Source organism: Cyprinodon tularosa, unplaced genomic scaffold (assembly GCF_016077235.1).
Source record: "Cyprinodon tularosa strain WSP-4 unplaced genomic scaffold, ASM1607723v1 ctg314, whole genome shotgun sequence".
In the NCBI taxonomy this organism is placed as follows: domain Eukaryota; kingdom Metazoa; phylum Chordata; class Actinopteri; order Cyprinodontiformes; family Cyprinodontidae; genus Cyprinodon; species Cyprinodon tularosa.
Window position 1 is genome coordinate 1,225,678 of NW_024039024.1, and position 27,607 is coordinate 1,253,284.

General features: G+C 38.5%; 1 protein-coding gene across 1 annotated transcript; it reads left to right on the forward strand.

Moving 5' to 3' along the window:
• On the forward strand, positions 1–27,033 carry slc43a1a (solute carrier family 43 member 1a). Its single transcript, XM_038292589.1, has 15 exons — positions 1–295; positions 10,070–10,233; positions 10,360–10,552; positions 11,636–11,691; positions 13,647–13,723; positions 20,723–20,815; positions 21,660–21,793; positions 21,907–22,034; positions 22,667–22,813; positions 22,895–22,930; positions 23,018–23,153; positions 23,252–23,369; positions 23,447–23,520; positions 23,985–24,108; positions 26,229–27,033. Exons 2-15 carry the CDS (start codon positions 10,080–10,082, stop codon positions 26,424–26,426), a joined length of 1,668 nt encoding a protein of 555 aa, XP_038148517.1. The 5' UTR covers positions 1–295; positions 10,070–10,079; the 3' UTR covers positions 26,427–27,033.
• The last annotated feature ends 574 nt before the right edge of the window (positions 27,034–27,607 follow it).

The window sequence follows — 27,607 nt, forward strand, 5'->3', positions numbered from 1 at the left end:
TCTCCACCCATTAGTAAACTGTAGAAAGAGGGAGGGAACTGGAAGTCAAATAGGAGAGCAGGAGGTTGATCTAATGAAGGCAGCCAGAAGCAGTGAAATGTCTCTGAAAGAAAGTTAAATCTCAAGAAGAAAGAAAGAGGGGAAAATTTACAACTCATGGGTTCAGGATTAGAAGTTTAAATAACATACCTTCCTGTTGAACTTGATTTAGTTTTAATTAGTAGCCTTTTCCCCTTAAGGTAACTTAACGCATGGTCTGAAGATTTTATTTCCTCTGAGAAGACACACAACTGCAGTAAGTACATAATGTTTTTCATTTAAAATTATCAGGGTTTTTATGTTGTATATGTGTGTTATTGTTTATAACAGTGTAGATGTGTGGTGAGGGGCAGCTGGAAGAACCGGTCAAAGACACGTGGCATTTAACTAAAACAGGCGCTCAATCATTTTAGGTCTCCTCAAACTGGCGCATCTTCAGAAACCCGCGAAAAAAAAAAAAAAAGCACAAAGCTAAAATACATACGAGGAAGTTGGGAAATCAACATTTTATCTCTATGAATAGAGCTGAAATGGTGGTAATGAATGCGTCGGAAATGAGAGTGAGAGCCTGCCATGCTTGAACTGGGTTCCTCATTCCTTCCTTATTGTAGTAAAGCATTGTTTCAGTAATCTACCTGGGTGGATCTTCCTTAGAACAACTATAGCAGGCTGACTAATGATGAAAAAAATGCATATCACAACTTCCAAGATCCGATCTCACCGTATTTGTAACTTTGATCACCTTTTTGAGTGAATGGTTTTTGTCTTTTAAGGATAAAGATCCGCGATGACTTCACTGCCCTCCTCGAAAATTAGAATTTACCAAAACGTAGATTCAGATTCATTTAATTGTGAAGTTAAATGCTTTATGCATATGATTTTTGTTCTACTATTATAGTTATTGGTTTTGTTTAAAATGTTAATAATTATTTTTCAAATAGCTAATAAACGATAAAGGGGTGCTGTTCATCATACCTACTGAGCATGCGTAGTTTTGTCAGCGGCAGGAAAATGTCTCCTAACCGCATTAACAAGATGTTATTTTAATTATTTTCAAAATGAGAGTTATTTGGTTTAATAAGTTCAATAAACAATTTTTGCAGGCAGATATTAATGAGTGGCCAGTATGTATTTATCCCTTAAAAGAGAAATTAAATTACAAGTTTTTTCATGTGATATGTTTATAATCTTAAGTGCAACAACAACAAAAATAAATAAATAAAGTGGTTACAAGCTTGTTTGTTTAGGAAATGTAAGTTAGAAAGGAATAAATTATGTAAAGTTTGTATCACAGGTTGTGTGTCCTGCAGCAAGTTAAACAGATCTGGTTTAATTATCTGTTCCCTTTCAATATTACATTTGGACAAAACAGACAAAAAATACTGCAAACACTCACTGGACATGGTGTGCCTGCATAAAACTTTGAAGATGTTTTATATTGTCACAAATTGTCGACATACATAAAACAATTGCATAGTATTTTTAAAATATTAATTAGGCACTGTTGGTTCATCTTTTAGCTCAAAAGTATGAAACCGAAACATAGTCTTTTTTTTATACCTTGTTTATTGATAGTCAAAAATACTAAAGTTTTCATAAATATCAATATGTGTGCATTTTATGTAGGATATGTGTGTAACTAATACCTAAAGATCTTACTAATTGTTTGGTTCCTTTTGCTTGTTTTAAACGGATAATTACGACTTTTCGTTGAGCAAGTGAACGCAGCATTGTCGCTCCTGCACGGGCCGCCCCCGGGAGTCAGTAACCGGACCCAGGCTGAGGTCACACCCGCAGAGAAACAGCTGCCCGCCCGGCAAGGCGGTGACTGAGGGTCGTTCTGCAGCCTTTGGTTTATTTTCTTGGAAACTTGGGAGGATAAAGAGTTTGTCCTGAGCTTCTTTATGTCCGGCAGAGAATAACAAACACGGAGTGTCGAGGTCAGGATTATTACCCAGCATGGAAAAAAGGAGCATTGGATGTGAGTGGGAAGAGAGGCGGTTAAAAAAAAGGGAAAAAAAGCTGGGAGCAAGATGAATCAAACAGTCATGGCCAACATAAGCACATTCTGTCATTTATATATATAAACAGACCGAGCATGTGTCCCAATTGATTCTGCAGCTTGGATGGACTAAAACATTGGCAATATTGCATCATTCTGGAGCCCAGGTATTTCAGGAAACAGCTTCCAAATATGGTGCTCCTCACAGTGTGCTTCCTACTCTCCCTACACGCCCAACCAACACGCTTCGCAGTGTTGTGTTAGGAGTCACAACTAGCTACCAACACTAAGAACATACTGCTTTCTTGTTTTACTTATTGGTAAGTATTTGTTGTGTTGACTCCTCAACACTATCACAACACAAAGGCCCTCTGTGTTTTCTAAATACAGAGGAGTGCAGCAGGTTTAGTCACACCGCTTAAACTTTTGTCAAACAAAAAAAATATATTTTTTTTTCTTAGCTGGGTTTTATTTCTTTTTTTAGAAATAATAATGTGTGACATTTGGCATGCATTTGTTTGCTGCCCCCCCATCATTTTTTTTTTTTTATGTTGAACTACCCTCCACTGCCATTATAACAGGAACCTCTGGCGTATGTCTCTAAATGGCCTTAAACTTTTATTCATTTTTTGATGGGAAGTATTAGCAGCTCAGTGAATAATTGGTGAATATGAATTCCCACATCTTGCCACAGATTCTCAATTTGATTTTGGTCTGGACTTTGACTGGGGCCACTCTGACCGAGGCGACTGCTTTGTTTATTTCATAGTACCCCTGGTTATATGTGAAGCCCAAAAGATTAGTTGCAAACTTTAAACACAACTTTCTAAAAGTCTGGATTTGTGGAGAGTAGTAACAATCTGTATTCTGCCATCTGTAACCCTTCCAGAGGTACCAGGGGACTCTTGCTATTACTTCTCCAAAGGATGCTCTCCTCCTCCGACCCCTCATTGTAGGTTGACAGCCAGGTCTTGATTGGTCCTTTGGATATGTAATGCTGTTTTATTATCTTCTCTAGCGAACCTGTAAGGCCTTCTGAGAGCTTCTATATGTATACAGTTTGAAGCCCTATTTCCCAAGAAGACTTCCCCTGCTCTGGATTTTTTGGGGGGCATTGGAAAAAAGATGGTTACAAACATACACCAAATGTTCTAGATTTGTATAACAAAAAATGTGTTGAAATCACATTATTTTCATTATATAAATTCACTACTTCGTGTCAGGCTCAGAACAAAAGGACAGCGTTTTCGAGGCAGAGAGACAGTTCGGTTTCACAAAAGGTTTATATAAGACAGAACTGTAGAGAACAGCGTTGGCGTCTTAAGGCAGGAACTTCTGGTCTTGAAGTTCAGTCCATGCCCAGAGGATGAAGTTGGTTCCAGCCGGTTGGCTGCCATCAAGATGAGGTGAGCTCCGCTCCGAGAGTCCCGGATACTGAAGTCCCAGAGGTTGGAGGACAGGTAGGACATCAGAACCGAGCAGATGAAGGAATGCAGGAGAATCTAGAGGGTGAAGCCAAAGGTATCAAGGACATGCTTGGGAGTCAGAGCCAGGAGATCAGAGATCTGAAGAGGTACCGAAGGGAAATCCAGGACGAACTCAGGAAGCAGTTCCAGGTTCGGTACACAGCCAGAAATCAAGCAGGAGTCCGAATACAAGTCAGGCAAACTGATCAGAACGGTAACAGGCAGGCTCAGAGGTCCAAAGGCAGAACGGGTCAGGATCAGGCAATCAGACACATTTAGATACGCTAGAGAACTCTCTTCAAAGGCCTCAAATAATCTGGCATTAATGATTGCTTGAAGGTTAATTAAATAGAGGCTGGAACAGGCGGATCAGATGAACAGTAATGAGAACTGGGCAAAGTTAGGCAGGTGAATGAAGTTAAGTAATCGGGCCAGTCATCAGTGCCAAGATCATGACACTGTTGTGTTATCTATGTTAGTTTCTTCTGTGGAACATGATACAACTATTTAAAAAACTAAGGGACAAGGAACACTTTTGCAAGTCAGCAGATGCTGGCATTATGTCAAAGATCAATAAACAGGATGGAAAAGCTTCAGAAGAGCAGCAGACACATTGCTCAGTTGTGCTGTGTGTCTCATAAAAGTCCACCTGCTCCTATAACCTGAGCCTGGGCACTTGATACCACAGCCAAACACACACGGTTACTCTGATACCTTAGAGCCACGGCTCCTGGTTATTGTCTTCAGAGGACTTGTTCTCTTTGTGTGCGCTGAGTTGCAGCGTTTACCTTGTGATATTTTTGTACAAATCCAGGCCAAGAAAGGAGCCTTTAATTTGTCAACGTTGTTTATATTGGCTCTACTCCTGTCGTTCTACATATAAACTGTAATATTTCTAAGGAGTGTGCAGCCCTAAAGTTTCTCTTAAGTATTTATAAGATGAAGGAATATAAAAATAATCTCAAAACTAAACTATGTTGGATTTGAAGACCTGTATTAAAATATGAAAGTCCTAAGCAGAGAGTTCAGTTTTTCGCTGTTGTTAGCAGCTTCTGTAATGTTTTTTCTGCTTATATTAAAATGAAAAAAGACACAGTGCATGGTTATGGAGACAGTGGTTTTATTTGCTGCTGAAGCATAGTATATTTTGTCTTTAACTAATATTTGTTTGCATTTAACAAACATAATAATTTCTTCTAAGATCAAATATAAAAAAGTCTGCTGCAGTTTTCATGCCAGGTCTTGTGCTGTTTACACATCACATGTTGTTTTCAAGGACTTTCTGATGTTGGTGATAACAAACGATTAGGACCACCTAATTGTTTTTCTCATGAGCATTTTTATAAAGCATATTACTGATTTGGGAACTGCTAGAGAGGTTAACGGAGGACATTTCTAATCATATTATGGTGGATTACCTCAAACTGTAGCAGTCAGTTGTAACATGCACTCCATAGGAACATTGTGAAGGCGTGCAGATCATGCCTTCACAATGTCGTTCTTTGTCAGTTTTGGTCTCTTTATAACTCATTCGTTTCAGGTAAAAAAAATTAGTTGCATACATCAGTTCAGAAGTTCATATAGATTGCTTTCCAGATATTAGGTTGCACTTGTATCACTAAAAAGGGCCAAGCGGTGACAAGGATTTTCAGAGTGATTTTTAAAGAGTATGTCTTAATTTTTTTTTTTTTTTTTTTTTTTTTTTTTTTTTTACATCATTTAATAGTTTAGTTAGACTAAATGTTGCTTTGAGGATAGAGAACATGCTATAAGAAGTTTCATGGGTAGTCTCACAATTGGAAAATATGAATTCAATTCCAGCTTCTTGCCTTGATAAATATTGACTGCATTTAGGCAAGGCTCTTTATCTCAGGTACCAACCATCTCATTCCATACCAACTGTACATGCAGCTCTTGAGTTTAAAGTTGCTTTGATTGGTCGACATGACTTGAAAAAAGCTTCACAAGTTCAGTGCATAAACTGTTATTCATTTAGTCTTAAAAAAGACTTTTGTTGCATATCCCGGTTAAAATAATATTAAAATAAACAGAATCCATCAATAACAGATGGTAGCTCAGACCTTAAAGAACAATGGAAACTTTCACAGAAACAGTAAATTTTGCATTATTAAACTCAAATCAGTTAATTTATATAGTGGCACATAGGGCTGAAACAATTAATTGTGATTGATCGATTATTGAAGTGATTTATTTAATCAATTAATTTAGTAACAAATTAATCATTATCTAGAGTGTAGAGACTCTAAAATATGCCTTTAGCTCACAGAACAAGCCACTTTGACCAGCAATCATTCCTAAATTGAAAAAAAAAAAGTAAATATTTTGTATTTAAGATAAAAATCTTTTCCACCCATCAATATGCTCCATCCAGGACACCGTTAGTGGAAAAATTTTAGTTTAGAACCTTTTGCTATCCAATTATTAATCGATTAATTGAAAAAAATAATCAGCAGATTAATCGATTTGCAAAATGATTGTTAGTTGCAGCCCTAGTGCCTCATCATCATCATGTCACCTTACAGAGTCTATCCAATCAGACAACACAGACAGGCTGGTTAAGCGTTTCTAGCTAAGTAATCCCAGTAGAATGAATGTAGTTCTGTGCTCCTGTGTGAGAAAGTAGCGACACTGGACAGCCGCTTGCATTGCATAGCTGACTTTGCAGCAATTGCTCATTGCATTTAGGGACAGGGGAGAGGAAAACTCAGAACAGAATGAAACGTCCAGCAGAACCAGGCTCAGTGTGAACAGACTTCGACCAACATTGACGGGTTTGAGGAGACAGAGCAGACAGACTAACGGAGCATAAAAACACTGGTCCAAGATTACTTTCTATGTGAGGGAAAAGTAAAAGGTTTGTGGCAGTAGCGGCACCCCTATTAGCTTTATCTAGAAGATGAGCTCTGAGCCACAACTCAAGTCTGGAAGATGGAAAAAGACGACACACAGTTAGCCACAGCCAATAGTTATGACCAAAAAAGGAACAGAGTTGCCACTGAAAGACAAGACCAAGTGTTTGATCTGGACAGGAGAACTTTAAGGTTAAGGTTTTGGCTGCAGTTCTGCTGACGTCCATCTCCAGAATGTCATCAGCTGGATGAAACTATTGGGAAGAGAGGAAGAGAGATTAGATCAGAGGTATAAACTAAAAAGAGATAAAAACTAAGCATGAGAGAAAAATCTGTGGGTTTTGTGTGTGAATGCCACACAGCCATGTTGTTGTTTTACCTGGTTGTATTTGTCTGCCTCCTTAAGAATATGGCGTTTTACTAAAAGAGATGTAGTCGCCACCAGTGGCATTACTGGTGCAATAAATTAAGGATTGTTTAGGATAGATGTCTGTTTAAATATATAATATGATGAGCAGGATTCATTTTGAAGGTAAAAAGATGGGATAGTGTAAAAAAAACAAAAACAATACAGGTTACAAAACAGACTAGATGCCTTCAGACTCCATAAAACCAGTGAAGTTCAGGTGTATTTTGATTCTGACTGCTCGATGTCCCACTCAGAGTCATTCTCACTGTCTTAGTTTATTACCAGGCTCATTTGTGGATTTACATGAGTCAGTGAATGAGAATGGTTTCGCTCTGTTACTTCCATTGTCGTTGCCACATCTATGCTCAGCTCCTCCCTCCTCTCATTCCTGTGGAGCTATGGCACAGCTTACCACCCTGGGTCCTTGGATCTCCGAACCTATTGGGTATTACCTCAAATAGGGAACTACCTCACAGTTCCTACCTTCTTCCTCTTTTCCGTTCCTCATCTGCTTTCTGTGCTAAGACCTTACTAATAACTTTTCAATTCCCTTAAATTATTATAAAAAAAAAAAAAAAGATTACATACTTTGATATAGGTTTCTAAAAGAACTTTAACAGATTATGCACCTTTGGATGCATGCTTTTAAAGGATTACTATATTCGATTATACTTTCATATGGTGCTATTTCTTCTTCATAGACACCCTTGTCTCACCACTGTCTGGGTCATTCGACACCATGTTGAGTACGGGGGGAGTTGGATGTATGCTAGAGGTTTTGATCACGGGGTGTCAGTTTCAGGGAAATCCTCCTTTTTAAAGTCTCTCCTCAGCACAAAGGCTGCTCACTGGGCCATGCGTAATCGAATTATACACATGCCTCACTGGTACATGCAGAGACAGATCTGTCCCTTTAGAGTGTTCACAGTTTGTCCAAGAAGAGATGTCCTCATTAAAAGTTGTTTCCTGTTTGACGTCCTGACTGTAGCCCCCCCGCTGCCTAGCTCACCCCTTTTCTTTTTGTTCACATGGTTGGTTATTTTTGGCTCACTGTGTTTTATTTAGACATTTTCCAGATGAGCGTTATCGGATTTGTTCCACCTTCACTAACGACGGTTAAAGTGACCTGTTCTGGGGGTGTGTCATGTGTCTGTTCTGTGGAGGTGGTCACGACTGGCTTTTCTCTGTTTGTTTTGGCAGTTCAGGCCTATCTGTTTGAACATGGGAGCAATTACGTAAAAGCAATGAAGCAGTTTTATCCCAGTCAGATAAAACCAGGTAAAAACTGTCAACTAAAAGGCTCATTCAACTGAAACTGGTGCTGCTTCCAACGGAAACATGCAATACAATTAAGTGTTTGTTGCTTCTCATCCATATGAATTGAGTATAACTGCTGTTTCAGTACTTTGGCGGAATTACTGTGCATAATGCATGGCAAAGGATCCATTTACAAAACAATGACACCGTTTGAATCCAAGTAGAAGGCAAATTGAGAGAGAGAAAATGCTCCCATTCTCAGAAAGGAAATAGTATAAATACCTTTAATTTCAACTTTGGGTGAATTGCTGGTTCAAATGGAATAAAAACAACTTCTGTGATAAATGATCATTAGAAAGTGGTTTAGATTTTTACATTTTTTGCTGATTTCTAATCAAAGAAGAGTTGAAATTTGCACCAAAGGATTTAGGATGCAATGCTAAAGGTTAGCATTAATAAGGCATTTGTCAGCAAATAAAGATTTTGTTTACACAAGTTAGCCTGGGATTCTTTTTGAGTTATATCTAAATAAATGCTAGTTCAAAGACTATTAACTCTAACAACTTTCCAGAATTGCGAGTCATTGCAGTGTCGAGCTGTGGCATAGTAAATAATCAACGGACATTTACAGAAGGGGACTAGCTAAAGGATTTTTAACTTTATTTCAAATCAAAAACTTAACAAATTCGTGATTCAAATAATATCCTAACATGTAGTCAATGTTTAAAAGCTAGAAACTGTTGAAAATATACCTAAGGAGATTCGTCAACAATCAAGAGCACGGACATTGTTTGCTACAGAAAGCTTGTGGTTGAGATGAAACTCTCTCAGGGACATTTTAAATACTGGTCTTGGGAGAAAGTTGGAGAAAATAACCAGTAGATATCATGTGAGCTTGTTTTCTTTTTTTACACCAGCTTAAATTATTTATTCTAAAGAAAACATACATGAGAAAAGGGTCTTTAAGAGCCACTGTCCTGCAAATCAAACCATCTGATTCCCCAGTCAGCTACCGTTAAGGGCAGCAAAGGCCTGTTAATCAACTATATGTTTAAATCAGCAGTCTGGAGACGGGGAAACACCTAAAACATGCAAGTCATTGGCTCCTGAGGACCAGGATAGATTTTTTAATGGTGGATTAGGTGGATAGAAATAAAAGCACACTGCAGAAAATTGAAGTTTAAATAAGTCATTTTTTTTTCTTTAAATAAGTGCCTTTATTTTTGAATTGAGGTGCTGAGACACTTTGCCAATGGAAAAAGAAGATTTTCAGAAAGACAATTGCAGAAAAACAATTGCATTGTCTTATTTTAAGTGCATGTTATCTAATTTATCTTTTTTAAGAGTAAAAATACTAATTTCATAGGGAAAAAATCTTACTTACCTATTCAAAGTAATAGTAAACACACTTAATTTAATCAATTAATCAATCTCTATTGTCAACTACAATTTGCACCGTAATCGAGATTTCAGTTCCAGGAAAAAAACTGTTTAAGGACTTGCTCATTTCTAGATCGTGCAGCTGGTGGCTAATTTATCTATTTTTGCCTCATTAAGGAAGTAGAACAGTAACTATCTGGACAAAGATGGGTAACAGTTATTGTATTCTGTTGCAGGTCTAAAACCTGTGCTACAGTTTTAAAAGCTTCTGCTATAAATGGGTTTTATTTCATTTCTGCCGTGTTTTTTATTTGGCTGATTTAAAACTTAGGAGCACAACAGACAGCTTTGCACTCTCCAGTATAACGTTGTCCTTGAAAGGTAAAAGTGTATTTTGTTAAATTCACCTGCAGTTTGCATCACAATGTGATGAGTTAAGTCAGCTGCTGGTACATTTACTTTTACGCAATACATGAATATTCCTGCATATTTGGCCAACCCTGCTATACAACCATTGGAGGATAAAGTCATGAAATCTGTGAAAAAGGAGAGATATTGCTGTACTGTACCTCTGCTTATAAGCTTTGCACTAAATGCATACACTGTATAACAGTTTCCCATTCCCTCTTCATTTTTTCCATTACAGAACATCAGCCATGGCGCCTTCTCTCGTTCAGGCCTACAGGCGGCGCTGGTGGATGGCCGTAACAGCTGTGATCGAAAACCTTCTTTGTTCGGCCGTGCTGTTAGGCTGGGGCTCCCTGCTCATCATGCTGAAGAGGGAGGGCTTCTACTCTCACTTGTGCTCGGGTAAAATGAGAATAGTTTTGTCTCGCTGAAATAACTAAACTCTAACCCCTTTCCAACAACAACAAAAAAACCAACAACCAAACAACAACAACAACAATTGCTTAGGTGTCACACTTTATTCTACAGGAAACGACTCAGTGGTCGTGCATATGGGTAATGCCACTGATGGACATGCAGCAGACTGGCTGATCTGCGTGGAACAGGAGGAGATGCTGAATCTTGGATTCACCATTGGCTCCTTTCTGCTCAGTGCCACAACCCTTCCTTTAGGCATCCTAATGGACAAGTTTGGCCCCCGTCCCATTCGGCTGGCTGGCAGGTAAATCCATCCTCACTAGCCCTGAAGCACCAGTGTCTAAAGGAGAGACCTGGATTAGCTAACTGCTGAATATAGGGACCAGGGTCACTCATTTTAAGCACATAGGCTGATAAAGTTTTCAATTATTTCAACAAACAGTCAGATATGCAGATAAACATTACTTACTGTCATTATTACCTCTCCTTAATAATAATAATTTAACTTAATTGATCTCACAATGGAGAAATGTACCTCTGCATTTAACCCATCCCCTTGGGGAGCAGTGGGCTGCCATCATGGGGCACCCGGGGAGCAGTGTGGGGTTAAGGGTCTTGCTCAGAGACCCGAGTGGTGGTCTGTGGGAGTGGGGCTCAAACTCAAAACCTCAGGATTCCAAGCTCTATGCCCTAACAACGAGGTCCCCACTCCCCTCCTTACGGGCAGTATTGCACAGATGTAAAACAGGTGCAACAGAATGATTTCCTTTTCCCAATGTGGATTTATTATTCTCTCTGACTTTTTGACCTTTTTAGTCAAATGGTTTTTCACCTCCATAATCACGTTCCCACTGAAGCAGATATGAGAAAATGAGCTTGATGGACAGCATTCCTTCAAAGGAAGGAATGTAAAATGAGTCAAAATGGGTGGAGTTTTTGTTTGTACACATGGTATTCAAACTTTACTACAGTCAGTCTAAGCATTATAGCCTCTAGATGATGTTGAAATTGCCATTTGCTCTCTGAACCTCTTTAAACAGGCATGAAAAAAGATTACTGGGGTCTGGTTTGGGGGTATTTATGTCGGATTTTGGAGCAATCTGTTGAGATTGTTCTTTGAGATTTTAATGCAAGTATAGCCTTTTCACAACCATGTGAACACATGCACTCTGTTGTTTATGAAGGCTTTGTGTAAATGGTTGAAATGGTCCAAGAGCACATCATCTTTTAATGGGTGTGTGAGAAAGTCCTGCGTTGACAGGATTATTCATTAATTGCAGTAGGATTACGTCTCAATTATTAGCAGGGGATCCTTTCTTAATGTCATAGAGTATCTACATGTTTCTTTTTTGTAATGTTTACCCCTTCTCTCAATGTTTCATTGCAGTTCCTTGTTTGGTCTGTCCTGCATCATCATGGCTGCTTCTGCATACAACCCTAATGGTGAGTAAACAAAACAGGATTTCAATAGGGCTGCTTGATATTAAAAAACCTTGTGGAGACAATAATAATGGTAAAAACTGCTGTGGTGGTCTTAGATGCAATATGTGTTTTCTTATTTCCTCCTTTTTAAGAAAATTAAATTACAGTTTAAAAGTTACATTTTGCTTAAACAGGCAACTGAACATCAATCCACCAATCATATACAGTAGGCCTCTTTATTGGTAGGTAATAAAAGAACAACTGTCTTTTATAATAATGCAGAACATAATGGGTCAAAAAGTCTAATTATATCTCTTTTTTTTTTTACTTGGTAAAGCCCTAGTGGCTTATTTTATTTTTTTTTAACAGTAGGCTGACAGGAAAGGGGATATGAGAGGGGGGGGATGCAGCAAAGGACCACAGGTCGGATTCGAAACTGGGTCGGCCTCGTGAAAAAATAAGGCCTCTGTACATGGGTTGTGCACGCAAACCACTGCGCCACCTGCCAGTGTTAGGAAAGTTCTCTTTCTACGTGAACTAGTTCAAAGTTCAGTTCACACATTTTAAAATGAACTAGTTCAGTTCATAGTTCATAATTCAAAATTTTGAACTAAGTTCACAGTTCCAAAAAGTGAACTAGTTCAGTTCTTTTTTTTTTTTTTTCATATATTGCTCAATTACACCATAGCCTACTGTAGAACCACAGACAGCAATTATTTTATCAGTTGTAACACTGAAACTGTGCGTCAGATTTCATCTTCATATCCAGTTTTGAATCCTTATCCAACCAGGGTTTACATTAGCATTGAGGGGACAGCATTTCCCCATTGCTGCTTTAACGCTTTGTTGCTGTAAATTCACTTCACACTAGTAGCTGCAGCTTTCACCCCTACAGTATATTCTCAAAAACATCAGGAACATCAGGTCTTTTTTATGAGGAATTATTAAAAGAAAAACAGGAAAGTAGTATTTAAGGTGCAAATGTTTTTTTTATTATTTTAATATTTTTTTTCCATTTGAAATTTCATTTCAGTGAATACTAAAAAGGAATCCTGGAAATTTATACCAGGCAGGTTTAACAAACAAGTTACATGAATAGTAAAACCCTCAAGAACATTTTACTAACACAAACTGAGGGACCAGGCTGAGGTAGGAATTTAAGGTTACTGAAGTGCAGATTTTTTTACTGAAAGCCGGCGGGCAAAGTTTGCAGAGAAATGTAAGATTGTTGCCATCATCCTCACCGACCACCTGGTCATAAAAGTGTTTTAAGTGATCATACTGCTGCTTTTTCGCATCCACGGTCGTCTCCATGCTGCTGTGGCTTCCACGCTGAATTATGTTTTGATGACGCACGCAGCTGTAGGCTACGACACTGGTAGCTGGTGTTGCCAGATTGGGTGTTTTTCCCCGCTACATATTAAGGCCTGTTTACGGTGTGATTTAGCCGGGGTTTCGCCTGGAAGGCTCTATAGAAATCTGGCAACCTATTGAACGGAGTTGAACTGAGAGAGCGTGCGGTTCACGGACACCAGAATGAACGAGTTCACAATAACGTTCATCAGGCAGTAATACAGTACGTTCAGTTCACGTTTGCCCAAAATATGAACGAGTTCATGAACTTTCGTTCAATGAACGCGTTCAGGCACAACACTGCCACCTGCACACCCGTCTAATTATATCTTGTATTGCACTACTTCCTTAAATATAAAAATTGAACTCTCTGTTTTTTCCTGTCATCAAATCCATGATCAGAAATGCAATGTTCTATTATTAGTTCTTTTTTTTATTTTATTTTTCCTTTTTACTCTTAAATTATATATGCAATGTTACAACTCATATTACATCCTTCTTTCATCATATCAGCCTCCTGGTAATGCTGCTGTTTTTTACTCTTTTGAATATGATCACTTCTGAACTTTTTGAGTTATTTATTAAGAATAAATATAATATTTTTGTGTGTCTTATCTCTGCAGTGCTCTCAGGGCTCATCTTCTTAGCTCTCTCGCTGAATGGCTTTGGAGGCATCTGCCTGACCTTCACCTCCATCACGGTGAGATGCACAACAGCAAAAACACTGAACAAGACAACAAAAACAAAACACAGTCAGATACCAGAATATATCTGAAAGCAAATCCTTACTGTACAACACATTTTAAAAAATAGGAAAAACTATTCAGATCCCACTTCACTGCTTGCGAAATCAGAAAAGCCTTTAAGGCCAGAACAGCTTGAACATAGTTGTAATATCTAAGTATTTGAAAACAACTGTTTTTATATTTATAGTTTTTCTGGATCACAACCCAATGTGGAAAAGAATAGCAGAGGAACAGAAAGTAATGTCAGCAGGAAGGGAGAAACAGAAAGACTGGTGGGAATGTTTCTGCAGTAGTGATACCAAAAGTAAAGCCGATGAGCTAAAATGCTGAGGCCATCTTTAAAAAAATGAGTCACAAACAGCTTTTTTTGTCTTCTGAAATTAAAAAAGTTGTTTACTTTATAAGTTTCCTTAGAGCCTCCTCAAGCTGCCTAGTTATTACAGAGGGAAGCATGGAGATGGAAGTGTTATGATGGGTTCCCAGATATAGAGATTACTTCCTTTAATTGTTTAGTAAAGCCTCTGTATCTGCCAAATCACAGCCTGGTACATCCAACTAGTTGGGTATCTTTGACTCCTAATATGAATCTGGAACAATAAGTTCCCAGGTTTGATTTTGAAGTTGGCATCTTCAGCTTCCTGTTGCTTTCTGATGGTAGGTATACTATAGTCCAGTGCGAGCATTCGGGAGAATGAAAAAAGAGAGATATGAGACATAAATGTCATCTAATGATAAAACCAAAACAGAAAGATTAAAGAAAAATATTGAACAAGTTCAACCTCAACATCTGTCGACAAAAGGATTTTACAAACAACAGTGCAGAAATTTTCTCAGGAATGGTGCGATGGAGCACAGTGAAATATTAGATCTATCTTTTTTTTTTTCAAATATAAGGTTTTTGTCATTTTCATTTAGTCAGTTCATTTAAAAGATAAACGCTTGACTTGTGACCTATATCACACTTCGGTAAAGTGTCTGCACAGCCCAGAGGCCTTCACTTTTATATTCTCACACGCCTCTGGAGAAATAACAGTGAAGGCTTTCAGTAAAGCACAGCGGTGGTAGTGTAGTAATGCTGAGCTCTGTAACAATGCACATGCAGCAATGTTAACTGGATCTAAAAAACATCCTCTGTTATTTTTTTTACCTTAAAGAAAACATAACAGGATTAAAAAATACACTTAAAAAACACGAAAACAACTTAACTTTTATATTAGCCTCTTTATAACTACATCCATTTCAGTTTACTTGTAATTGTAGATTTATTAAAAAAGAACAAAAATACTAATTTTGATCCCAACTTTTGTCCTAATTAAAAATTTGTCATCTGACAAATGCTTATAAAGGGTAAATAATTCAAACAGTTATTTTGAATAACAAACATTTAGGTCGGCATAAGAGTTATATAAATTTTCTTTCTCATTGACACCAGTTGTGTAAGTTGTATTTAAGTAAAGATCTGATGCAATTCGTACCTGATAGAAATGATTGGGGGAGTTTTTGTTTTTGGCAGCTCCTCAAGTCAGCATTACTCAAGTGCTGAGCGCGCTCTGACTTGACGTGCTGTTGTTACACGCTAGCACAAGGATGGTATATGAAGAGCGATGTGTCAGCTGCTACCAACATCATTAAATGCGTTATATGTTTACAGCTGTCTCTGTTTTCCTGGCCAGTGTTTAGAGTTATTTTGTTTGTGGGTACAGAGCAGCATGTGACCTCTCATAGATGGAAAAGCAGTCATGCTTCCTTAGACCAATGACAGCCTTTATCTGCCCACACACCCTCCCTTAAAGCTCGGCCCACTTACCTCTACCTAAAATACCCAAGGGCGCTTTAAGTCATGTGTTTGCTCTGTTGTCTGACGCCCCCCCCCCCCCCCCCCCCCCGTTGTTATATTCTGTTCTGATCCATAACATGGATGCTACACATTTTGCAGATGTTCTTGACCACTTGACCAAACAGACATGATATATGCACTGTTATATTTGCACATCACCTTCACAGATGTTTGGATGGTGAAGGCTCACTCTTAAAGGGGCAGATAACGTTATTCTACAGCCTTTATTTGATGTCCGCAATGTGGTGATGTGAAAATAACAGCTGCTTCAGTTAAATAAGCAGAGTTTATACTAGAAACAGCTGACATGGCAGTTTTTCTGAAGGGAAACTCAAATACACTTTATTTTAAGCTTAGAGAGCTTGTTTTGCTTTAATTACTAACTAAAGTCGACTTAAATGGGTTAAATCAACGAAAGCAATTTCAAGTTAGTCACTTTTCAGCCTTGAGTTACAGGTGCATTAGGGGACTTTCTATCTAGCATTATATTAGACCTAGTTTATTGGTTTAAATACTTTTTAAATAACATCTATATGTGAACAGGACCAGGCTTACTGCAGCCTCTCTGGTATTAAAATATAGTTTGACTACAGCAGGAAATAAAGGTTCAGTATCTTAACAAGAAAGCACGTCAACAAATGACAGGATCAACAAAACGCTCTACTTTTCTTAAAGATTTAATACTGGAAAAAGGTTAATGTTGCCTTCTATCTCTGCACTTTGTGGTCGTACATTCAGGATATGTTGTTGTTTTTTTTTAACGTAAACTCAAACAATGGTTATGCATGTAGTCTGTCTTTTTTAGGAAAATGAAAAGATTCTTGCAGGTTGCAATCAACTTTCCATGCAGCAGCGTGTTACAACATACCCCTGTTTTTATTTTTTGTTTGTTTTTTATGTTCAAACTGCCAGTGATGTAGGAAAGCATTCGAGGAAACTTGGACATAATTATTTTGAGTTTTAGAAATGGCCTAAAATATTTTGCAAAAATCTCAAATTAGATTTAGTCAAAGCTGAATTAGGTAAAATACTTCATCATCAACTAAAAAGATGTATTTTTTCAAATCCTCATATTTCTGTATAAGGCATAACATCACATTAAAGAACAAACCCTGTCCTAGTTTGACCCCTCAGACATTTTACATGCTGATCATTCTGTTCCACCAATCACACGCACACATTTAACATCAGACCTGCAGTAATGTTAGGGTTTCCTATGGGACCGTTGGTTTTCCCTGTCTGACCTTTGGTTCAACATGTCTGAATGGATTTATCAGTGTCCTCCGAGCTGATGTCATTCTTGTCCTTCGACAGAGTAAAGGGATAATGACACTCAGATATGAACGAAAAAACAGACCAGAGAGTAGTGGGTCAAAAATAGAATCAAGAGATGTCATGCTGACTGGAGTCAAACGGAAACAGAAAAATGTAGGGATTAATAGAAGCATGTTTTTATTGTTATGTTTTTTTTTATTATTATTTTAGTGGGGATTGCTGAACAGAAAAAAATATAAAATAAACAGAAAACTGATTCATATTTGTTAAACTCATTAGCTAAAAATGCAATAATAAACAAAGTAAAAAAAAAAATGTTCACACATCTATTAAGGATAATTCATGTGGCCTTGCTACCTTGTGTGCCACACCCACTTGTGGCATTCACCTTTTCCAGGAACGCATAGCTGACTGGCAGCAAGTTTCTTCCTTTGTTTAGTCCAATGTTCCAGCCAGGAACATGTAAAAATAGTCCTGCTTGTTAGATATACCTTTCATCACTGATTAGAAGCTGCCTCCATCACATCAGCCCCCCCCGCCCCCCTTTTAAAGTCCTCAAAAGCTAAAGTTGCTGCTGGATCTCTGCAGGGAGCTACGACTGGCTGAGACAGTGTTACTCTGGGTCAAAATTTAGGGAAACTTCCAAAGCTTTGATCCACATCTAAACATTTATTTAAGTCCAGTGCAGCTGGTTGTGACAGTTTGGCCAATCTGTGAAGGGTTACTGAGGGCGTAAAGGGGTGGGGGGGGATTATGGTGGTGGTACCACTCAGCGGTGGTTTAGTGTTTCCTGCTGAGAAGGTGCAGCTGTGGTTGAGTGAGGAATCAGTCAATCCTAAAGAAATCTTACTCCCACTAACTTTTCACCTTTTTATATAACCTCTACCCCTGTTCTCCGACTGTTGCACCATCTCCTGCCAAATTCTCTGCATGTAATCTACTGTTCTTCCGCCTGGTTGGAGCTGAAATATATCCTTGAACTCATTAGTCTTTCATTTGGCGCATTCTGGGTGATTAAAGTCCTAATTACAGCTGGTGTTGGCTGCCAAGACCTTGCAGAGCCCAGCTGAGCGAGCACAGCCAGAGGAGAGCCTGAACCGATCGGTGGTGACAAACGAGTGACCCAATAACCCGTGTTAACCATTGCCTTGTTCCATTCAGTAACCTGTTAGCAATGGATTCTGTTAGGAAACATTTATGTGCAACGCTGGTAGAGAACTACCCAAAAGACTTGGAGCTTCAGCTGCAGGGAAAGACGTTTCTACTGATAAAAAAGCAGAAAAGTGGAACAGCAGCCCATTTCTGTGAATGGGAGGCCAAGGGTGTCGCTAATATTGCTTTAACTTTCTTGTGAGATAGAAACTCCTCTGTTTGTCTCTTTCTCATACATTCCTTGATGCTCTGTGGTCAGAAGAGTCCAGCTCCACACATCTAACAGCCCCTCGATTCTCAGAAATCCTAAATGATGAAGAGTGTTCTTCAAGAGGTTTTTTCCCCTTCCTCAGACAGTCAGGCTCACTGCCCCCCCCCCCCACTTTTTTTTTTCACTTTTCCTGGCGACCTCCGGCTCCCTTGGTGCAGCACAGACACACATTACAGCGCGCCGGCCGTTAACTGTCACTATGTTGCGATCTCAATGCAGCTTTTACACAGACATGGAAAATCAAACGTCAACGTTCACAGAAACACATGCTTGACGCCCTCGTACAGAAGCTCCAAAGAAAGCTTGAGAAATTTCGACTCTGAGGTTCCTGGAAGTCTTTTCCTGGAAGGCTCAGCTTCCTGCCTAAAAGTGGGGACCTGGAATAAACATGGACAGGGTTTTTCTTCTGCAGACTTTCTACTCTGTTCACTAAATCAAAGGGTCTTATGTAGGGCTGAAACAATTAATCGGATTAATCAATTATTGAAATAATCGTAAACTGATTTAGTGTAGAGACTCTAAAACATCCCTTTAGCTGACGGAGCGACCCACTTAAAGTAGTAATTATACTAAGATTGTAAAAAATATATGTATATGTAAACATTTTGCATTTAAGATAAACATTTTGGTCTGTCAGTATGCTCTCCCTAGTTTTAGCTTCACCTGGTTTAATTTAGCGAAAAGTAATCTTTTAAGGAAGCTTTTGCTATCTGATCATTATTCGATTAATCAAAAAAAAAAAATCCACTGTTTAATCGATTTGCAATATAATCAGTAGTTGCAGCCCTAGTCTTATGTTCTTATACTTGCAGAAGCATCAGCAAGTATTGATATATATCTAAAAAAAAAGCAAACAATATTTTATTTATTTTGTCTTTTGTTTATCTACCTCCCCTGTATATGTAGCTCCCTCTTTTGAGTTCTGCTAGCTTCCCAGCAAAATGATGCTGCCAGCATCATGCTTCACTGTAGAAAATTGGTGGGGTTTTTTCTGGTAGCATAAAATTCTTCCACATGTTTTCTGTGTATCACACCAGGCAAAGTGCAGGTAGGACTCCTTGTTGCATCCTTTCAAAGACAGCCTTTTTCTTGCTGTTCTCCATAAAGACCGGTGTTGAGCGCATAATAATCGTCCTGTCAACAGATTTATCTCACCTGGGAAATGGATCTCTGCAGCTCCTCCTATGTCTCTTGAATTCTCTGATGAATTAAATTTAGCTCTCTTGCTTTTTTAAAAATTTATATCACATTTCATTTTCAAGTAATAGATCAAACATTGCCCCACTGATCATTCAATGCTTTGGATGTTATTACCTCCGCCAAGGAGGTTATGTTTTAGGAGAGTCTGGGTGTGTATCAAACAGGATATTTTCCTCCCTCTGCAAGGCTAAATTGGCAGAATTTATTTTCTTTAGATGAGATAAGCTGCTTTGTATATACTAACTGTGGGTCATAGAGGATTATATGGGTTCAAGCTACAACGGAAATCTGAATTATCAGAATAATTTTTCTTGGACTGTATTATATCAGCTTAAAAGTGCAACTCCAATCTAAAGTTCTGGTATTTTATATAGCATTGCTTCATAGCAGCTGGCTGTGTATTAAAAAAGCATGACTGCAGGTAGCTTTAAGTTAATGCACCTGTTGCTCTGGCCTCTTTTCTCCCCCAAATAAAGGCTGCGGTATGACTTCAGCTCTAAACTTATCAATGTCTCATGGATGTGTTACAGTGAGATCAGGGTGCAGCAACAACGGGTCACTGACATGGCTCTGTGAACTCTGACCCAGCCGAGGGATTAGGTGACAGCGGCAGAAGGTTGGTCCGTTTGCTTAGGGAAAATAGTGAGTCCGTCATGGAGAACAAGTGCAATCCCTCACATGTGATTTTATAATAATGACTGACCCATTTAAACCTGCAATCAAAGGACACTTAGTGTGGTGCCAGCACAATGGATTGTTATATGTTCTAATCTTCTTACTGCTGTTAATCAGCCGGCCTCATATATGGTTTGTTGGTGCCTGCCACCATGTAGGGTTTGCAAAGTTCCAAGCAGCCGTGTACATTGATTCGAAACTACTATGAAAGGTCATCAGGATTTTAATCTCAAATCTTTCAAACAGGAACATGAAAAAGCTAGAATTTGTGTGGAAGCTTTGTTCATCCCTGAAACTAGAAAGTAATGTTTTTAATCCGTCTGCAGACTGAGGGAACTTTATGTTCAGAATGTTTGGGGAGCATTTAATGGAAGTTTTCTCCCATCCTGATTCCTAAAACTGAAATAAAGTGGGCTCTGCCCCCTGGTGGTGAAGCTTATGCACTGCAAGGTGGTAAATCAACACCTTAAATAAAGGGAAGATTAAAAGTATAATGATAATAATAGTAAATGTTTTTTTTGTGTGTTTTGTGTGTGTTTACAGCTTCCCAACATGTTTGGTTCTCTGAGCTCCACCATCATGTCACTGATGATTGGCTCCTACGCTTCCTCTGCTGTCACCTTCCCCGGCGTCAAGGTAAAGTTTAAATGTTAACCAGTGAGTGCAGCTTTGAGTTTCTGCAGCTGAAGCTCATACCTGCTGGTCAACAGAGGCCTTTCTGTGTGAATGCTCTCCGAGCGCCTGCCTGAGTGAGCTTTTTTTCCCCTCTGTGTTATGCCTTCCTGCTGCAGTCCTGAGTAGGTAGGTTGAAAGTAAACTTGTGGCTGTATGTGCGTCCGTGCATTAGTCCTGAGCAAAAGATTTTGTCAGTGTTCCTATATACAATCTGGAAATGTTCGGAAAAGTGTGAGATTTTATATATATATATATATATATATATACAAACATTCTACTATTCAATTTTCTGTCTTTCTTTTCACCCACCATTGTCGTCAGTTCTTTTTGTCGCCTTTCTTTTTGTCCTTGTTGTCTTTCTTTCATCTTTTCTAACTTCCTAATGTCCCTACTGTAGAAAACAATACCATGTATAGGGTGTGAATTTAAGTATTTTGTATTTTACTGTAAAGACAGAGGATTTAAGGTTGAGTCTTTTTATGTGTGAACTTTTTAAATGAAAGAAATTCTGTTCAACTGCCTCTGATTTCTTTATAACGTTATTTTAATGAGACAATATTTTTTCTTAAGACCAACACACCGATTAGTGTGTATTCGTCTTAATGTGGTCTGGATGGTTTTTGATGATCTTTGAGTTTCAAATTCTATTCAAAACAGTCTTTTATTTTATTTTAGAATATTGATAAAGATTAGATTAGGAGATTATAATGTGTCTCTTTGGATGTATCAGTTCAGTTCAGTCTGCACATGCTATTTAAGTCAATAAGCCTTTAAAGTTTACATCCATCCTTTCTCCTCTTTACAGCTGATCTATGATGAAGGCGTAGATTTCCATATAATCATGTGGATGTGGGCGGGACTTGCCGGCCTTGTGTTTTTTAACTGCTTTTTTAACTGGCCCTCAGAGGGTTTCCCAACCCCAGATGAGGTCGACTACAGGTCAGTGTAACATGCACCTGCCTGCTGAATGGATTATCTGTGATTTTAGTAAAAAAGAAAAGCTGCATTTAAAATGTAACACTCTTATTTTATCTAACGTTTTTACTCAACAGTAAGATCCTGTCAATGCCAGAGGTTCCTTCATCTGAGCAAACAGCTGTAGGGGAGAGACTGAGCCAGAAAAATGGAGATATTCAACACTCCAAAGAGAAGCTTCCAAATGGACCCGATGCTGCAACAAGTGAGTTAGAGTGGGGGTACTGAAAGTAGGGGCCGGGACCCCACAATGGGGTCACCAAATGAATCATAATATAAGAAGATTACTTTTTATCTAAAATTTTCATGTTATTGAAAAATGATTGTATTTATTTTTTGTCAGCAATTGTACCATCATCAATGTAATGTAAATTACATCCCAATATATGTCAATATATGTAAAATCCGGCTTAGTGATCTGTAATCACTAAGACGATCATAGACTGGATCCAAGTCAGTAACTCTTAAAGAAGACCTTTTTTTTTTTTTGGCTTAAACTGAATAATTTATATTAAAAATTAAATAGCTTCTAATTTTTCTGTTTAATTTTGGATGAACCTTTTAAACAACAGAAATTGGTTAAGTTAAATATTTTGCTTATAATGTTATTAATGTATAACATTCTAAGAAGTATTACTTTTTGTTGTGTTGTAGAACTCGGTGCAGTTTGTAGTACAGAACCAATACCAACATTTTTCTTTTTAATATGACTCATGGATAGTTAAGCTGATATACATTACACTCTCTGCAAATTCTGAAACCCGTGGTTCATTATCAGCACTGCTCTGTCTTTACACCATCCCTAAAGCTAAAAAAGAATCCCCTCTCCTCTCTTAGACACTGTTCCTTTCCGACGCTCCGTCTTCTCCCCCATCTTCCTCTGGAGCTTGATCACCATGGGGATGACTCAGCTGAGGATCATCTTCTTCATGGGAGCAATGAATAAGATGCTGGAGTTCATGGTCACCCGTGGGGGACAACACCGTTAGTGTCCAAGCCCTATCAGACACTTTCTTTACTACTGTTTAGATCCTGTTTTAAATATTGTTATTCTTTTTATTTTAGCACCTGATAATGTTGTACGCGAGGCAGAAGAAACTGGTGAGCTTTGTTAGATTATGGCCGGAAAACTTTCGGAATGCACCTGAGTTTCCTTCTCACTCCTATGTTTTCTTGTTAATCTTTCAGTGAGTTTCTACTCATCCATCTTCGGCACGCTGCAGCTGCTGTGCCTGGTGACGTGTCCTCTGATTGGTTATATCATGGACTGGAAGATGAAGGAGTGTCAGGAGGAGACGTGTCCCTTGACAGGCATAGTCCAGAGGTACTTCCAGTATAACAGATTACAGACCGCTCTGTATGCTCATTTCCTATCATGAGCGTAATGCAGGTTAAAGAAAACACCTCCTGTGTCTCCATTAGCCCCAGAAGAGACCGTAAGATCCAGAAGGTAACCAACGCCATGAGAGCGTTCACCTTCACAAACCTCCTGCTGATCTTCTTTGGAATCTGTAACCTCATAGATAACCTGCCCTTACAGGTAACGTACTGCATCACACACTAACATTGAAACATCATTAGAATGGATGCTTCTAACCTTTCTATTTCCTGTCTTAGATCTTAACGTTCATCCTCCACACTATGGTCCGAGGATTCATCCACTCCTGTTGCGGCGGCCTCTATGCTGCAGTGTAAGACCCACATGTCCTTGGGCATGGAAAGTTTGACAGGATTCCTATCTAAACCACAGTGGCATATTTGATCTTTGTTCAGTAAAAGTCACAGCAGTATTAACCATGCAGTATTTAAGTCCAAGCAGACCCTTTTCTGACTCATTTGGAGTTATTTTCTAACACCAAATAAACACCAGAGTAAAATAGAGCTTTACAATGTGATAAAAGCAACCAGATGTGGCAGGAAAACCAGAGCAAGTCAAAATTCCTACAGCAAGATGACGTGCGTAGCAGATATGTGTAAAAGAGGCTGTCACTGGTTGCAACTACCATCTTTTAATATTAGTTTTGCATCAAGACGAAAGAGTTGATATAAAAACATAATCAGCTCATCGACTTTCCATTCATGTTATTATCCTGATGATTTTGGAGCTTATGGCAACATTATGAAGCGTCTAAACTATGGTATTGTTCTTCAACAGCTATCCCTCCAACCACTTTGGAACACTGACAGGCCTCCAGTCTATGATCAGCGCCGTGGTGGCTCTGCTACAGCAGCCGCTCTTCATCGTCATGGTCACGCATCTACATGGGAACGCTTACTCGGTGAGGAAATGCTCCATTACTTGCCAAGCATGCACACTTATCTCACAGGATTACACGTAAAGAACAAAAAAAAAAACGCTAATTAACAAGCCTTTTCTTATTATTTCTGAAATATTAATGAAGCTCACATTTTTTAAGCCTAATCAGCTGAGTGAAAGCAACATTTTACAGCAGCTTCTGATAACTTCACATTTTCCTGATCATAAGAACATTGAAATAAAGCTTTTTTTGTTTGTTTTTGTTATTTATTTTCTACACCATAAATAAAACAATCCTTAGATGGTGAAATGCTGCATTGAATTTCCAAATTATTATGAGTCAATATTATTTAAGGATGCAGTAATTTGAACGAACAAAATGTAAAAAAAAAAATTAAATAATATCAACATAATATTAACTGGAAATTAGAGATCTGCTCTCCAACGCACCCTACATCCATAGACAGCATGTCTTTAAGCTCTGCAGAGGCCCAGTAATTAGCCATTGAATTCATTAAGGTGTTGGACCAGGAAAACATCAAAAAGTTGGGGAATCCCAACAATAAATGGTTGTTTAACACCCCTATATCAAGGCAAAAGTGTTAGATGCGTCTCTGGCTCTACACAACCAAATCAAATTGCTAAAACGGCTCCTTAGGATCTAGTTAAACTCAAAAGAGCTTTGCCAAATATCTAATTGTTTAGGTCAGGTGTTGAAGCAGAGAAACTTCTGGACTCTGCACGACACCAGCTCTCAGTGTGTCAGCCATTTCCCTCCTTTGGATCTAGCAGATCTTTGCATTTGTTTGCACTAATTTTCTAAAGTAGAAGATAAAAATCAGAAGATGTTACAATTAGTGGAAGGGGGTGTTTCCTCAAAGGCTTGCTGTATAGGGGGAAGGAGCTGAAAATGATGACATTTACGGTCCCTTTATCCAGCCGTACGGTATGACTGCTTTGGAAAGAGAATTAGACTCTCTGTAAGTTTTTTAATGGATGGTTGTTTGCTCTCAGTTCAGGTTCATTCATGCTGAGCCTGCCAAGTAATATAAGAGAAAAGAATCAATTAACATCAAAAACTTGAATAAAACTTTCTTTCTGAATAAAATATCCTGTTTTGTTCATCATTGTCCAAGTTGTACAAGCATATCCAGTTTCCTCATCCAAATTCGAACAGCTCTGCTCCTGTCTATCTGCTAGACCTCATTTCACTAAAGTGACAGAAAAAGAAGCCTGACCTATAATATTGCACTTTCTGGGATGTTCAAAAACATTTTAACATACAGATGCGATAATCCTATAAGATATTGTTAGTTATTACTTATTGACAGAGATGGGAAGTAACGAAGTACAAATACTTCGTTACTGTACTCAAGTAGATTTTTCTGATATTTTTTCTTTACTTTACTACTTATTTATATGGCGACTTTTTACTTCTACTCCTTACATTTTTACACAAATATCTGTACTTTCTACTCCTTACATTTTAAAAAATTGGCTCATTACTTTAGTTTTGAATTATTTCAAGGGAGTTACCGTTATTATTTTTCATGTCATCAATACCAAATTCAATCTAATTGGTTGGGAATTTACGTTGCATTTGACGCACCACTACAAGATGAATCGACAGATTCGGCGTATTCATTCGCGGCAAATCATTGCAGCTTGGTGGCGGTGGCGTTAGCATAGTAGTATGGACGACGAGATGATTGAAAATGAACACAACGGAGATCTAGTCCTATTGGCAGACATCCATTTAAAATGTAGACAACTGCAGGAAAAAAGTGGTTTCTACTTTTACTTTTATACTTTAAGTAAATTTACAAGCCTGTACTTTGTTACTTTTACTTGAGTAAAGAAGTTTAATCAGTACTTCCACTTTTACCAGAGTATTTTTTAACACAAGTATCTGTACTTTTACTCAAGTACGGAAAGTGAGTACTTTTGCCATCTCTGCTTATTGATGATCATTTCTGATGGCGATAATTGAAAAAGATACATGCAAGCATTCCAGGTTGTTTTGCTGATTGTAATTATGCACATTTTATAAAGATTCAGATTTCCCATAAATATTACTACAGCTCTCTATTTCAGATGCCTGGTTTTGCTATCAGCTTAGTCTGTCCTCCTTCTGTGTTTCAGATCAACTTGGGCCTGCTCATCGTCTCGTTCACTGGCTTCTTGCTGCCAGGTTATCTATTTTTCCACCGCAGGAACCTGCTGAGGGAATATAAGGCTAGAGTTGGCCAACCTGCCACTCAGGAGATGCAGGCTCTCAAGGCCAGCGAAACAAACGGTTTCAAGCCGCACACCAACGGCAGCGCTGCAACAGAGGCTTAGACCATTGGGGGCCAAATCCAGTCTTCGAAGGCCCGGCGTGCTGCAACTTTTAGATGCTTCTCTGCTTAAGTACACCTGACTACAAGATGAGCTCATCATCAGAGCTATATATAAATCAGTGGTTTAGAAAATTCATTCAGGTGTGTAGGGCAATGGGGTACATCTAAAACAGGCAGGACAGCAGCACTCCAGGATTTGAGTTGAAGACTGCTGGCCGGGGCATTAGCAGGACTGTAAATAGGGGGATATGTTTCAGTATTGGGATTCAGAATGATCACCAGAGGACTGTTTCTCAAAAGCAGAATTAAGAAATGCAAGACAATATATATAAAGCCAGAGGGAGCAGCACATCCTGGTTTTATCTGCTTCACAAATGCCAAGCCAGGTGCAACAATACTGGGTCTGTTAAGCCAGGTTTAAGTTAAATACATGTACAACTGCAGCTTTCTTTAAAAAAAAAAAAAAAAGAAACATGATGTTGATCACAGATTAATTGATGCAGCAAACTGATCCACCAGTCGCTCTGCTGAGTAGAGGATTAAACCTTTAAATGTATTGGGAGGACAAGGGATCTAATCCCAGCTACACCAAGAAGGAAATCTGGCAACAAAAAAAACTATCAGGCAGCAGAAAAATATTTTTTTTTGTTACAAATCCTATCAGTTCAGTGTTCATACAGAACCAATATGACTGGACCAAATAGGACCTGACAGTAGGTCAAGATTTAATATAAAATCTATTTGCATCTGGATAAACTAATAACTTAGAAGGTTCCCACACACATATTTGATCCTCTTAATTTATTTTATGTGTTAAAAAAGGGCTTATGTGTCTGGAGCAGGGTGTGGTCCGCCATCCTTGTGATTCACAGCAGCAGAAAGGTTGGCCCTTTAGTTTGAACAAAGGAAGGACTGTTTTAGAAGAGAGAGACAGGTTCTGGAGTCCTGGACTGAATCAGCCCAGCTCCATGTTGCTGTAAATGCAGTCGGCATCGCTGAAGCTGCTAGATGTGTTCAGGTAGTTTGATGCACCGAATCAATTTGTATAGTTGAAAGGAGGCATAACCATACAGTACCTGAATGTTGGGATTTTCTGTTCACATTATTGCACATTATGGCATTATATCTTAATGTGTGCACAGTCCCGCACCATATCAAAAAGTAAAAAGCAGCAGTCTGCCT